Raw genomic sequence first — 13810 nt, 5'->3', positions numbered from 1 at the left:
TGTACTATCTCAGGTTAAATTTAGAGAACTTGAGACTTAGTTATTTTATTCCTAGTAAGAATTCTCTGATGTGGATTCTGTTGTGAAAGTCATGGAAGAAATGTAAAAATATTCATTACATTTGTAAGACTTCTTCCTATTATGAATTATTTTGTTCTATGATGAACTGGTGAACCCCGAGGACACACTGTTGCTTTATTTTCTTTTTCCCCACACTGTTGCTTTAAAGTCCTTTAGATGTTCAGTAAATCTGCAGGTTTCTCTCTGGTATAAATACAGTCAGGACGTCAAAGGCATGGATGTTGGACAGAAAGCCTTAAGATTCATTGCACTTGCAAGGGTGCTCTCCAGTATGAGGCCTGCGATGTTCTGTAGTTTCGATTCATGGGCAAAAGCCTTAGCGTGCACGTTACCTTAATGTGGCTTCATCAGAGATGGGTATCCCGATGTCTAGGGAGCTGCGAAGCCTGTCTAAGTCCTCTGCCCCATACGCTGCATTTCTATGACTTCTCTTTCGTGTGGACTCTCTAAGGCCAATTCATGCTTGAACTGACCATAAAGGCTTTGTCACACTCACTACCTTTGTAACTCCCCAGTATGAATTCTCTGATGACTCACAAGGCTCGAATTTTGACTGAAGACCTTCCCACACACATTACATTTATATGGTTTCTCTCCAGTATGAATCATCTGATGTCTAGTGAGGTTTGAGCGCTGAATAAAAGATCGGCCACACTGGGTACATGTGTATGGTTTCTCGCCAGTATGAATTCTCCGATGACTAGGAAGGCTCGAACTCTGACTGAAGACTTTGCCGCATTCATTACATTTGTAAGGTTTCTCTCTAGTATGGATTACCTGGTGGTAAGTAAGGCTTGAGTACATACTAAAGGCTCTGCCACACTCGCTACACTGGTAAGGCTTCTCTCCGGAATGAATCCTGCGATGACGTGCGAGGTGTGAGTCGTAACTGAAGACCTTACCGCATTCGTCACACTTATAATGTTTCTCCCCTGTGTGGATTATTTGATGTCTAGTGAGATGTGAGCTCTGATTAAAGGCTTTGCCACACTCGGTACATTTGTAAGGCTTCACACCAGTATGGATTACCTGGTGGTTAGTGAGTTGTGAGCTATACGTAAAGGCTTTGCCACACTCATTACATTTGTAAGGTTTCTCTCCAGTATGAATTCTGCGATGGCTTGCAAGGCCTGAACTCTGACTGAAGACCTTACAACATTCGTTGCACTTGTAAGGTTTCTCTCCAGTATGGATTACCTGATGGTTAGTAAGGCTTGAACACTCACTAAAGGCTTTGCCACACTCATTGCAGTGGTAAGGTTTCTCTCCAGTGTGAATTCTGTGATGACGTACAAGGTGTGAATTGCGACTGAAGACCTTGCCACACTCAGTGCATTTGTAAGGTTTCTCTCCGGTGTGAATTCTGCGATGACATGCGAGGTGGGAGTTGTGACTGAAGACCTTCCCACATACGTCACATTTATATGGTTTCTCTCCTGGACGGATGATCTGATGTCTAGTGAGGTGTGAACTGGGATTAACTGCTTTGTCGCACTCGTCACGTTTGTAAGGTTCTTCCCTAATGTGTGCTTTCTGGTCTTGTGTGAGTGATGAAGAATGCAAGATATCATGCCCGTGTTCTTTAGAAATGTTGGCGTTGACACTAGGAAGAATTCTGGGATGCAGTGAAACTGAAGAACCATTGCTGACAGACTTCTCAACTTGGTAACATTCAAAAATTTTCCCTTCAGTCTGAAGTATCTGCACTCCAGCCAGATGTGACTGAAAGCTTAGTCCAAACTTATTTCCTGCATTTCTTCTACCATAGTGATCCTTTCCACCAATGAGATTTTTGTTAAGGGTCACAAGCATGGCTTTGTAATTTCTTTCACCGTCTCTCCACTGATACTCAAAGTCATGAATATTTTTCCGGACTGTTCTAAAGGAATAATCTTCGGTGTCACAGCTTTTATGTCTTTCCAATTTAACTGTCTGCAATAGTTCCCCTGTATTACTGTTCTCTTTGGGTGGTAATTCCTTGATCATACATTTGGGAGAGATGGCTACAAGATATAAAGAACCATAGGTTTCCCATTAATTCTAGAAAAATTTCATACTGAAAAACAAATTACACCAAAAGTACTACATACTTTCATCAGTTATGAAGAGGAACCATGATCTTCAATTTTTTAGGAACACAAAAGGAAAAGGATTCTTTAAGATAAAAAGGTACTTACATGTAATTCAAATTACTTTTAGAGAAGCCTACTTTAAATAATCAGTGGCAAAAAGAAAAAGAAAAATCAGTGTGCAAACTTATGTTAGCCCTGACAGAAGGGTTATCATGTCCCCCAATTGCATACCACTTCACAAAAAACATATAGCTGTTTCCTGTCTGAAGAGATAAAAATACCATACATACTTACTGCATACTTATTGGGTATTAATGCTAAACTACAATATGATATACTCTAATGCTAAATGATCCAGAAGAAACTTATCTGATGAGTAACCTAGTCAAAGGCAATTTGGAGTTAGAAAACCAGAGCAGCACTGGGGAAATGAGGAAGAATTTTATCAAAGTTATAAAAATATTTTTCTGAATACTGGTTATAAAATTATATTCATTGGGAATGGCCATTTTACAATACTGACCAGTGGAGTAAATCAGTTATGTTGCATTATGTATTTGGAAAAATAAATCCTGACAATTGACAATTCATAAAACATTCTAGTAACCTACAATGAAACCAGGACAGAAATAATAAATCACCACAATTACACAAAATTACAGTTTGTGGAATTCTTAACAACTCAAGAAAAAAAGCAAGGGCTTCTATTCTAGAACTAGCACATAATATGAGAACGGGAATTTGCGTTAAGACCACTCTCTTTTGAAGTCTCAAGTCAGAGAAATACTTAACATTATAAAGAATAATAATTGGGGCGCCTGGTTGGCCCAGTCAAGTGTCTGCCTTCAGCTCAGGTCATGATCCCAAGGTCCTGGGAGTCCCGAGTGGGGCTGCCTGCTCGGCAGGAAGCCTGCTTCTCTCTCTCCCACACCCCCTCTGCTTGCGTTTCCTCTCTTGCCTATATATCACTCTGTCAAATAAATAAACAAAATCTTAGAAAAGAATAATAATTGGGGAAAGAAGTCAGAAATCACAATTATGACTTTTTTAAAAGTAATCTCTGTACCCATCGTGGGGCTCAAACTCATGACCCGGAGATCAAGAGTCAAAGGCTCCACCAACTGAGCCAGCCAGGTGCCCCATAAATCACAACTGTGATTTTATAGAACAGCCAAGCAACAGAGCAATTCCCTATCTACACAATGTTCTTTAATTTTCTAGGTCATCAGCCACAAGGTATATATAATAAAGAGTTTGTGCATGAAAACCTTAACTAAGGCCAGATCAAACACTGTCTGAACAAAATTGCAGAATAAAACCCTACAAAATGTAAAGCAGGCTGCATGGTCTGAAAGTCTGTGTCCACCCCAGTATGGTGCTGTCGGAGGAGGGGTCTCGGGCAGGTCACGAGGGTGGAGAACCAGGAACGGGATTAGAGGTGCCAGAAGAAGAGGTCTGAGTACTTGCTGCCTCTCACTCTTGCCCTCACGCAAAAACACAGCAAGAATACTGTGTTCTAAAACGGAGAGAGCGCGCGCATGAGGAACTGAACTAATCAGCACCAAGATTTTGGACTCACCAGCCTCCAGCACTGTGAGAAGTAAATTTCTGTCACTTAAGCCACCTGGTTTATGGTACTTGGGATGGCAGGCTGAGCCAAGACATAAGCAAAAGGCCAACTGATTAAAATCGTGATGGAAGGTTGCTGTATCTTACTAAGCAAAAGAATTTCTGAGACTTTACTATAAAACATGTAATGCTCTAAACCTTCTAATGGTGCTGACATGGTTAAAAGCCTTGAAATAAGGGGCGCCTGGGTGGCTCGTTAGTTAAGTGTCTGTCTTCAGCTCAGGTCAGGATCCTGGGGTCCTAGGATGGAGCCCCACGTCTTTGTGAGGCTCCCTGTGGGGAGTCTGCTTCTCCCTTTCTCTTTGCCCCTCCCACCACTCATGTGCATGCGCTTTCTCTCAAATAAATAAATAAATAAAATCTTAAAAAAAAAGATTTTAAGTAAATTATTATTATTATTATTATTTTTAAAAGCAGGCTCCATAACCAACGTGGAGGCCACTGCAGGGTTTGAACTCATCACCTTGAGATCAACGCCTGAGCCAAAATCGAGAGTTGGATACTTAACTGACTGAGCCACCCAGGAGCCCCCAAGTTTTCACTGTTACTTGAACAGGGCCAGTAGGCACATGGGGTTTGTGTTTCTAACACCTATTTTTAGAGAAAGTAAGTTAGAGCAACACAATTGACCTGGGCCTGTGGGTTCAGACAATGGGTTCTTATGCACGACTGCCTACACATCACAGCCAAGATCAGGAGCTCCGAGATAAATACTTTGATGGAGACCCCAGAGCTGTGTTGTGTTGCCAACAGTATCACTCAGCCATGCTGAGTGCCTCATCACCCCCTGCGCTTATGGATTGCTGTAGTGTCCGGCAACAGAGATACAGTGGATAAATCGGGACCGCTCCTTACAGTGAAAGCAGTGTGGTTGGTGAGGGGCTCCTGTGGGAATGAGGCTGTTCAAGAGTACAAAATTAACATGCTAGAAAGCGACAGTGCAGTCCATCCCGATCGAGGTACCGTGTAAGGAAAGGCCAGAAGGAAGGTCAGCAGTGGACGGCAGGGGGAAAGAGCACATGGGACAAGTGACTGCACTTGCCAGTCTGTGGGAAGTGCACTAGGGCAGTAAGAATTCCCACCTCGGAAAAAAAGAAGGAAATGATGAGGCAAATAGCATCACACTGTCCCATTCTTAACTCTAGGAATTATGGTATGGATGTCAGGCAAAAACGGAAGACATTTATCACGGGGGGATGTGACAACAGTGGAAGAAACCACGTTTAGACAAAAGGGAGGCTGGGTGGCTGCTGAGGGCGAGGCAGAGGGGAAATGGTGAAACACCGTAAGAAGCGACAGAGTTTCAGCTACGTGATGAATAAGGTCTGAGGAACTAATGCACAACATGGCGACTGCAGTTGATAATATTGTATAATTGGAAACTGCTCAGAGAATAGAGCTTAAGTGTACTTACCAAAGGAGCAAAGAAAGAAAGAAAACGAGTGAGGTAATAGGTCTTAATTAACTTGACTACGGAAATCCTTTCACGATATATGTGTATTTCAAATCATCGTGGGGGTACACGTTAAATATAATTTTGTCAGTAAAGTTGAAAAACGGGTTCAAAAATTCATCCGCCACTGCCTGCTCTGAGTTAGAGCACAGTTTATATGAATATCTCGCTGTCTTCTGAGAACTAGGGAATCAAGAGCACAGGGCTAGAACAAATGGAACTGGATTATTTTGTTTTTCCTCAGGCTTTGTGCACACTTGAGCTCTGGCATCATGCCTGATGAAGTGCGCGGATCATCGGAAGAAAGTGTAAATGAAAAGTCCAGAAGCCCCATTCATTCCTGAGTAAACAGGGCTTTGATCTCAGTCAAGCAGGGCAGGGGCTCCCAGGAGGCAAACAAGGGAAAATACAAAGATACCCCAGGGCAGACCCCGACTTCTGGAGGGACGTTTTCCTCACCCAGGGAGACCAGGTTCCAGTAGTTCTCCACCATCACGTCCCTGTACAAGGCCCTCTGGGCAGGGTCCAGGCACTCCCACTCCTCCTGAGAGAATTCGATGGCCACATCCCTGAAGGTCAACCATCCCTGAAAAGAGAACACAAACATCTCACCATGGAGCTGTGGGGAGAGTTCTTACCTTCACATGAGGAGAGATGCGGAAGGACGGATTCAGATGAAGTGGGAGTTCTTCTGGATCCATGGAAGGTACTTCTCAACAAGTTCTGTGTCCCTTATTTTGGCCTACGATATTTTCCGTAAGAGGTTAGGATGGCCTCTCAATCAGAATGGCTTTATTTTTTTTTTCAATTTCTGTGGATAATAGAAGAAATATAAAAATAGGAAATCAGGGGTGCCTGGGTGGTACAGCTGGAGGAGCATGTGAATCTTAATCTTGGGGTTGTGAGTTTGAGCCCCACGCTGGGTATAGAGATTACTAAGGAAAAAAAAAAAAACAAACTTAAAACAGACAATTAATACAAGGCTACCTACAAGAAGTGTTATTTAGGTGATGGACATTGGGGAGGGTATGTGCTATGGTGAGTGCTGCGAAGTGTTTAAGCCTGATGATTCACAGACCTGTACCCCTGGGGCAGATAATACATTATATGTTGATAAAAAAAAAGAAAAGAAGTGTTATTTATTGTGTTTTAGACACTGAGTGATATTCAATATCCAGATGAGCTAGAACAAAGTGTCATCTTCAGAGAGGACGATGTCCACAATGACTTTGGAGAAAGGCCAGAATCTAAACACTGGGATCGTGATAGCAATAGCAAAGAACGGAAGCTCTTGAATGCTTCCCGTGTGGCAGGCATTGTGCTAAATGTTTTACACGCACAAACTGTAACATCACTCACTGAAGACAGATCTGTTCCCGCCTTCCTGAGGAGACACCCATGTCACACACATTCCCTGAAATGCGCCCAAGGTCAAATGCTAAGAAAAGGCAGAAGAAGCTCCTGAATCCAGATGTTTAGGCTTTGGAACTGAACCTAAACAAGTGAACATATCACCAGACAGCATCAAGAGTAGCCTGACAGAGGGCTCCCTGACACAATCTGAAACAATTTCAAGGCCAACAACGTGGAGATGCATAAAAGGTCATTATACGTGCACACATGTCACTCTTCTTATACTGTTTAACTCGTGTTAGTGTAGGAAAAATGTACAGCTGTGAAAAATGCTTAAGATTTCACTTCAACAATTAATGACTTATTATGAAATAATGATAATGTCTTTTCAAAAACTAGGGGCTTGTGCATCTACACATGCACACACACATATATACACACTCAAACGTACTGAAATAAGGAGTCAGCTCTCCGGGACACAAAGGGGCCCCCTCATAGGCTCTGCGTCACTGGGGCACAAGGAAATGGAATCTGAGTGGAGGGAGACGGACTGAGGGAAGGCCTGGGGGAGTGTGTACAGACACGACTCGGCGGGACACTTCAGGGTCAGAGAAGGTGAGCAAGTCCTTTAAGGGCGCAGCAGGAATGAGAGACAGAAAGGCAGCCCAGAATATGACTGTACCTGACAGCCAGCCATTCCTGACTCCTTCCTTTCCTCTTCCTCCTCGTCCACGCTGCTGCTTCCTCAGACAAGATCAGCCTTGAGAATTCAATCCTAGGGGTCAAGAAGCTGCAGTTGAATGCTTAGCATCAACCGACGTCCTTCCTGTACCGCAATGTCACACAGGAAGCCCTCTCCGTGTGGAAACGACAGTCCTCTGCTGCCCACTGCCACAGGAGGGGGGCTCAGGAACAGTGACTTCTCCAGACACCAACCAGCGAGTGTCCCCACCCCTTCTTCAGAACTGGCTCCTGCCTGGGTGAAGCTCCCCCCCCCCCAACACACAGCACCAGTGGGGACCCGGGCTGGACCCAACACTCCCCTCCAGGTCACAGACCCGCCCTGATCACACCCCACGCAGAGCAGGGCCCCCTCCCCTCTCCCTGGGTCAGGGGCTGCTGTCAACCTCTGAGACGGAGGACCCAGAGCCTTGGTGATGCTGGATCCACACCAGAAGCACCTGGGGCACTTTAAGTGGTACTGAGGCTGAGTCCTATCCACCCCCCCCCCGCCCCCACCCCGACCACTGCAGGGGGCATCTCTGGGAGCGACACCGGAGCTGTATCTGCAAAATGCCTCAGCAGTCCCGTGTGATGCTGGGTGCAGCACACTCACAGCCCAGCACACCTCCCACCTTCTGGCTCTGCTCGCCCCTGGGCCCTGCTGTCGCCAGCGCCCAGATCTGGAAGGGGCAGGGGCTAGAAGGAACATGCAGGCCATGACTTCAACTCTTTTTTAAAAAGATTAATTGATTCACTCATTCATTCATTCATTCATTTATTTATTTATATTAGAGAGAGAGCAAGCGAGCTCATAGGATGGGGGATGCAGAGGGAGAGAGAGAATCCTGAGCAGACTCCCAACTAAACCCAGAGCCTGACTTGGGGCCCCAACCCAAGACACTGAGATCATGACTTGAGATACCAAGAGAGTTTGATGTTTAACCCACTGGGTACCCAGTCGTTCCTGCCACAATTCCAATTCTTTTAACCTCTCCCTTTACTGCCTGGGAAGTGGCTTCCCCTTTGTTACTGGAGCCCCCCCACCTGCCCATCAAGAGCTCCTCTTTTAAAAAGGGGGGGGCCCTCTCCACATTTTGTTTTCCATGATCTCCCTGGAGATTTCCTTCTTACTCTAAATTTCTCAATCTTCTTTTCTCCCACTGCTGCTACTTTGCCATCTGTTTGTGGTCCTCCCTCATTTTCCTTTGTTCATTTTTCTATAATTCTCTCAGTGGGTCTTGAGAAAATAAATAAGGAAACCTCATTTAAAACGGAGTAGGCAGGAGCTCTCAGACAAGTACCACTCCCTGCAACCTACTTTACCAGCAGGAAAAGGGGAGACAAGAGTTATTTTTAACACGGGAGGGTATGAATTTTTTATGAGAATTTCATCTCCTGCTTGTAAGAAAAAAGAAAAGGAAGATCCCTCCTGCCCCAACACAAATGCACTAACCACCACGTGCTGCCACTGAAAAACTGCCACCTCCTCCAACTCTTGTTCTTCTCCAATTAACTTTTGTTTAAAGCAACCCTCCCCACTTTCCTCCTAAAAATAAAAGCTGACCTTCCTTTTCTTTCCCGACTAGCCTATGCACGCCATGCATGTCCCAAACCGCAATTCCTCTGCTTCTTCCCGAATCATCTCGTTTTGCTAGTAAAGTGATGGGAAAGGTGCTTGTAAGGTGGACAGCCCCTCTGCTCTTCCGCGTTCCTCTCACCCAAGAGGGGGTTGGGATAAGAGGCCCACCTCCCACAAGAGCACATTATCTGGGGCGGGGTGCACTGTCTCAAGACAGGACCTTTTTAGTCACCTCCCAACACAGTGAGGAGAGGCGGGGACTGACGGGGGGAGGCCCGGGGAGCGGAGGAGCCGGCGGAGGAGGACGCGAGGTGAGGGTCAGAGCGAGCGTCTCTGGGGAGGGCTGAGCTCTCCGAACCTCCCCGCCCAGGTGAGGACCGGCCTCTCCCAAGGGGCGGCCGGCGCTGCCCCCTAGGGGCCGGGAACGGCGCGGACCCACCTCGCGGATTTCAAACCCAAAAGGAAGCCCCTGGCCTCCCACGGAAGCGTCTGAATTGGGGGGCGGGCGGGCTGAAAGGGGTGGTGCGGGGCTTTTAGCGGCCCCCATCCCCCGGGGGTAGAGGAAGGGAGGACTGCGAGGTGCAGGTTTAAACAATAAAGACGAAACTCACACTCCACAGACTGGCCTCGGCTCCACGAAACCCGCTTCCGGGTCTGCAGACAACTGCGCGCGCGCAAAGGGAAGAGGCGGGGCCTGGGTGGGCCGCAGAGCAAAGCCGGGCCTGCGTAGGGACCGCGGGGATCGGGAGGAGGGGCCTCAGGGGCTGGCGGTAACCATAGAGACGAGGCATTGTTCGGGGAGAGGCCGGGATGGATGCACGGGGTCGCCGCGGGAGCGGAATCTGGGAGTAGCTCCCAGGTTTTTAGGGTTTAGTGGTACTTGAGTCCTGTTTCTTCTCCTGGGCAGCAGCATTGCTTTCTGTTTCAAGTTAATGTTTCAGTTTTAAGGTAAAAGCTGAGAGTTTTATGAGCGCCACTTCTGTTGTAGAGTAAGATGTTACCCTCTTCACAGCTGAAAACGGTTCAAGTCAAAATCCGCAAGTCCCGCCGGAGAAGCTGAAACAGCTCCGAGATCTGGGAGCAGGGACCTCGGTGCGAAGCGGATGTGGGCGGTGGCCGAATTCTGGAACACTGTTGCAACTTAATGAAACAAAAAACTGGAATATGCCTAGGCGGTGCGTACTAGAGTGTCAGACGCAAATTCTGCCTGGGCGGAATGTGCAATCTCATTAGGGCACCCAGAACATCTTTCCGCTTCTCTCCATTCACCTCTAAGTCGGTGACTCAACCCTTTCGTGTTCCGGAGACTTTCCCAGGGACAAGACCTGAGGTGTGGGGCTTGGAGGACTAAGGCGTGTGATAATTTATTGCTTTTAAAAAAGCAGTAACTTTTAAAAAAGATTAAATTGCATCGCTGTTTTTATACTTATATCATTCCACACTTGAGATGAATGCACTCAAATGCTAAACGCTGTTGGCATAATATGGTTAAGTCGTAATTTCTAAATATAATTTCAAATTCACTTTACAGTCACACTTAAGATAATTAGAAACCATGTTTTTTATTTAAAAATTTTACTGGGGAGCCTGGCTGTTTACTGGGGAGGCTAGCCAGCCATTGGTCTCCCTGCTCAGTGGGGAGCCTACTTCTAGAGAGAAGTTCCCCCATGCTTGTGTTCCTTCTCTTGCTATCTCTCTAAAAGAAAAATAAAATAAAATTTGATAAGTGAAAATTTGCTCTTTTGGTTATAACCTATGGGTAGGGAATTCTGCCAAGCACAATGTCTCCAACTCCAGGGGCCTGCTGGTCACTCCGCATGTTTAAAAAAAAAATGACTGAGCACAAATGAGCAAGCCATCAGAAAATCCCTCCCACTAACCCCACCACTCCTTTGCTTTTCTTCCTTCTGTGTATATTGAGCTACTGTCACATGAAGAGCATTTTAACGATCAATCATAAAGAAAGAAGAGACACGGGGAACCTGCCCCCAGAAAGGGAAAGCCCTGCACCTAAATCCTCCTGAGGAAAAATGGTTATCTAAAACCCACCTCCCAGGGTATTACAAGAAATAACTTACAAACGATATGTGAAGTTCCAAGCACAGTTCCTGACATGTGAGCACATCGCGGGTGTCAAAAAACAATATTGCTTGGGGCGCCTGGGTGGCTCAGCCGGTTAAAGCCTCTGCCTTCAGCTCAGGTCATGATCCCGGGGTGCTGGGATCCAGCCCCGCATCGGGCTCTCTGCTTAGCTGGGAGCCTGCTTCCTCCTCTCTCTCTGCCTGCCTCTCTGCCTACTTGTAATCTCTATCTGTCAAATAAATAAATCTTAAAAAAAAAAAACAACAAAAACCAATATTGCTTTAATGAAACGAATGGATGTTGCTTCTGTAAGGAAAAATGTAAACTAAAAATGTGAGAACATTTTTCTTTTCACATTTAAAAATGTGAGAATATTTTTCTTTTCTTCCCTCTTGGGGGAAGAAAAAGCGAAGAGATTTCTCTTTCTCCCTTTTCCTAGATCATTTCCCTTAGAAAACTTGTAAGTTCTTTGTCTTCCTGTTTGAAATGTTTGTACGTCTTTGAAAAGCTAAATCAGGCTCTTGCCCACATTGTAACTCAGGAATGTTTGCTCAAGGATCTGGGAGCCATCTCTTTGAAATGTAAACATAAAAGGGGATGTCTCTTAATCTCCCAATTCATGTAGAAGGATAGGTGCCTAACTCAGCAGTTGCCTTGTTCCTAGTGGCAAAAGTTTGTTTTGTCATAAAGTTTGTTTTCCCTTTGGTTAAAGCCAATTAGCTGACACAAACGACCACCAGCTTACCTGGTGATGTTAGGAAGAACCATATATGACAAATGGTGCTGTCGTGTCTTCGCGAGGACTAGTTATGATCTTTCTCGAGAACACGTATGTAATCGGTCCTATCGCCTTGTCTTCTCTCACAGGGTGAGATTCATTTTTGCAGTCTCTCGAGATTGCCTCTGATGCACATCACATTCTGGTTTAATGCTTATTCACTAATGAAACTTTTCTTTCTGTACTACTTTTGTGGAATGGATTGCTGGCTTGTGAGACGATTTTTTTAAAAAGCTTTTACTTAAACCGGTTTCAATTTAAGAGGAAAACATCTCAGTTTCTAATAGAAATCACAATTCTAATCTCACGTTGTCTGAAACATTAAAATAGCCAGGAGACTGTTCGGTCCGCGAGACACCGAAGTACTTTGGGCTTGAAAAGGCAGGAAACGTCCGGAGGCGGGGCGGAGGTCCCGATTCTGCCCTTACGTCGGTCACGCCCCTTATGTCCTGTCCAGGCCACCGTCCACGTCCCGGCCCCGTCACACGAGGCGCACGCGCAGTGTCCTGCAGACGCGGAAGCGGAGCGAAGGGCAGAGTCGGGTGAGTCAGTGTCAGATTTTTTGGTTCAACGCTGGTCTTTGCGGAACTGTCCTCCCTCCCCCGGGCTCCGGTCCGCAGCACCCAGAGTTCCGGGATCGCCACGTCCGATAAAACCCCTTCGCCCACGTGTCCCGCGCCCGATGATTCCCGGCAGCATCGTCAGACATTCCAGGCCTGGGGGCTCCCACCGCGGGTCCAGGGGTTCACGTCTGTTTGGAGTTAAAGTCGCCGAGGCGGATGCCTGCCTTCCGTCCAGGTAGACAGCGCCTGCCTCATCTTCTTCCTGCTGGAAAAAACCCTCCGGGACTCCCGCCACACTCCGGCCCCTGCCCCTCTCAGCCGCGCTGTGTGTGGAGCCTTCCCTCCCTCTCCCCCAGGGCGGAGGCGCTCGTGCAGAACCAGCCGTCACATCTCCATGGCCTTGGGGTTCCCTCTCCCCTGATGCTCCCTCCACCTACGCGACCTCCGGAGCCGGCAGTCCTCTCCTTTGTACTCACCGCCTTAGGGTTTCTTCCGCACAAACCGCATGCCACTGGCTGTGCTTGTCATGGTGTTTGCGTTCCCGAAGCCCTACTACAAAGTAGGGCTTCTTCCCAGGCAAAGAACATCTTTATTCCATACTTGTGTGAGGGTGTGGGGCGAGCAGACAGCCTGAGAGTGAGTGAGAAAGACTACGTGTGTGATAAAGGAAGAAAGGGTAGAACAGTGTAGAGCAGGCGGACGTGGGGAGAGAGTACGAGTGGAGTGAACCAGAGAAAGTAGAGGGAGAATAGAGAGATCCAGATTAAAACGTATCTCCAGAGAGGTGAAGGGTAGCTGAGAGACACCTGCACCGGTGATTGGACTGGGGCAGCAAGGAGCAGATACATCCGACTGAGACCGTGGGAGAAGAATAGAAGAATTGGAGCCGTGGCAGAGGTGGTGCTGGGACAGAAAAACGGGCAATGGGTGACAGCAGAGGGACAAACAGAGCCTGGAAGGAATCCCCTGGTTTTAATCCGTTCATTGGCTTCCTGTTGCCCTCAGGACAAAAATCCAGACCCACTGGATGGCTACAGCAGAGAGCTTTGGATGTGGGGCCCGTCTGGTTTGAGGGAAGGAACAGGCTTCTCTTTCCTGCATTGACCAGACGTTGGTCACTGGCTGCCCAGCCAGGTGCTGTGAAGAAGAGACCACTGTTCCCTGTAGCTGAGTCAGTTTACAAGGAGGGAGTGAGCTGTCCAGGGACCAGAAGCCAAGCTGACAGCTTTGGGGCCAGTTTGTGTCTGAATCCTGAGGAATGGATCCACGAAGCCCCATCTGATGTTCATATGGTTGACTTCTGCAGGGTCTCTTAGGACCCATAAGGGGTTGAAGGGAAAATGTCACCATTTGGGGGGTAATCTGTAGTGGTTTTGATCAGGGATCTCATTATTCCAGGCAAAGCGATACTGAAGGTATCACACGTGTTTTGTGGGATACAGATGACATTTGGGGGCATTTTATTAGATGATACCTGAGTCTTACTGGAGTATGGAG

At 46.8% G+C, this 13810-nt stretch overlaps 1 protein-coding gene across 1 annotated transcript; it reads right to left on the bottom strand.

Moving 5' to 3' along the window:
- On the bottom strand, window positions 1–9542 carry LOC123931299 (zinc finger protein 160-like). The gene is given in 5 exon segments (XM_045988251.1): window positions 1–588; window positions 590–2084; window positions 5695–5821; window positions 7271–7363; window positions 9502–9542. Coding segments are annotated over 4 exon segments (1698 nt in total). The 5' UTR covers window positions 7286–7363; window positions 9502–9542; the 3' UTR covers window positions 1–527.
- Between the last annotated feature and the right edge of the window lie 4268 nt (window positions 9543–13810).

This window comes from Meles meles, chromosome 19, assembly GCF_922984935.1.
Source record: "Meles meles chromosome 19, mMelMel3.1 paternal haplotype, whole genome shotgun sequence".
Classification (NCBI taxonomy): Eukaryota; Metazoa; Chordata; class Mammalia; order Carnivora; family Mustelidae; genus Meles; species Meles meles.
This window is presented reverse-complemented; position numbering and strand designations above follow the sequence as displayed.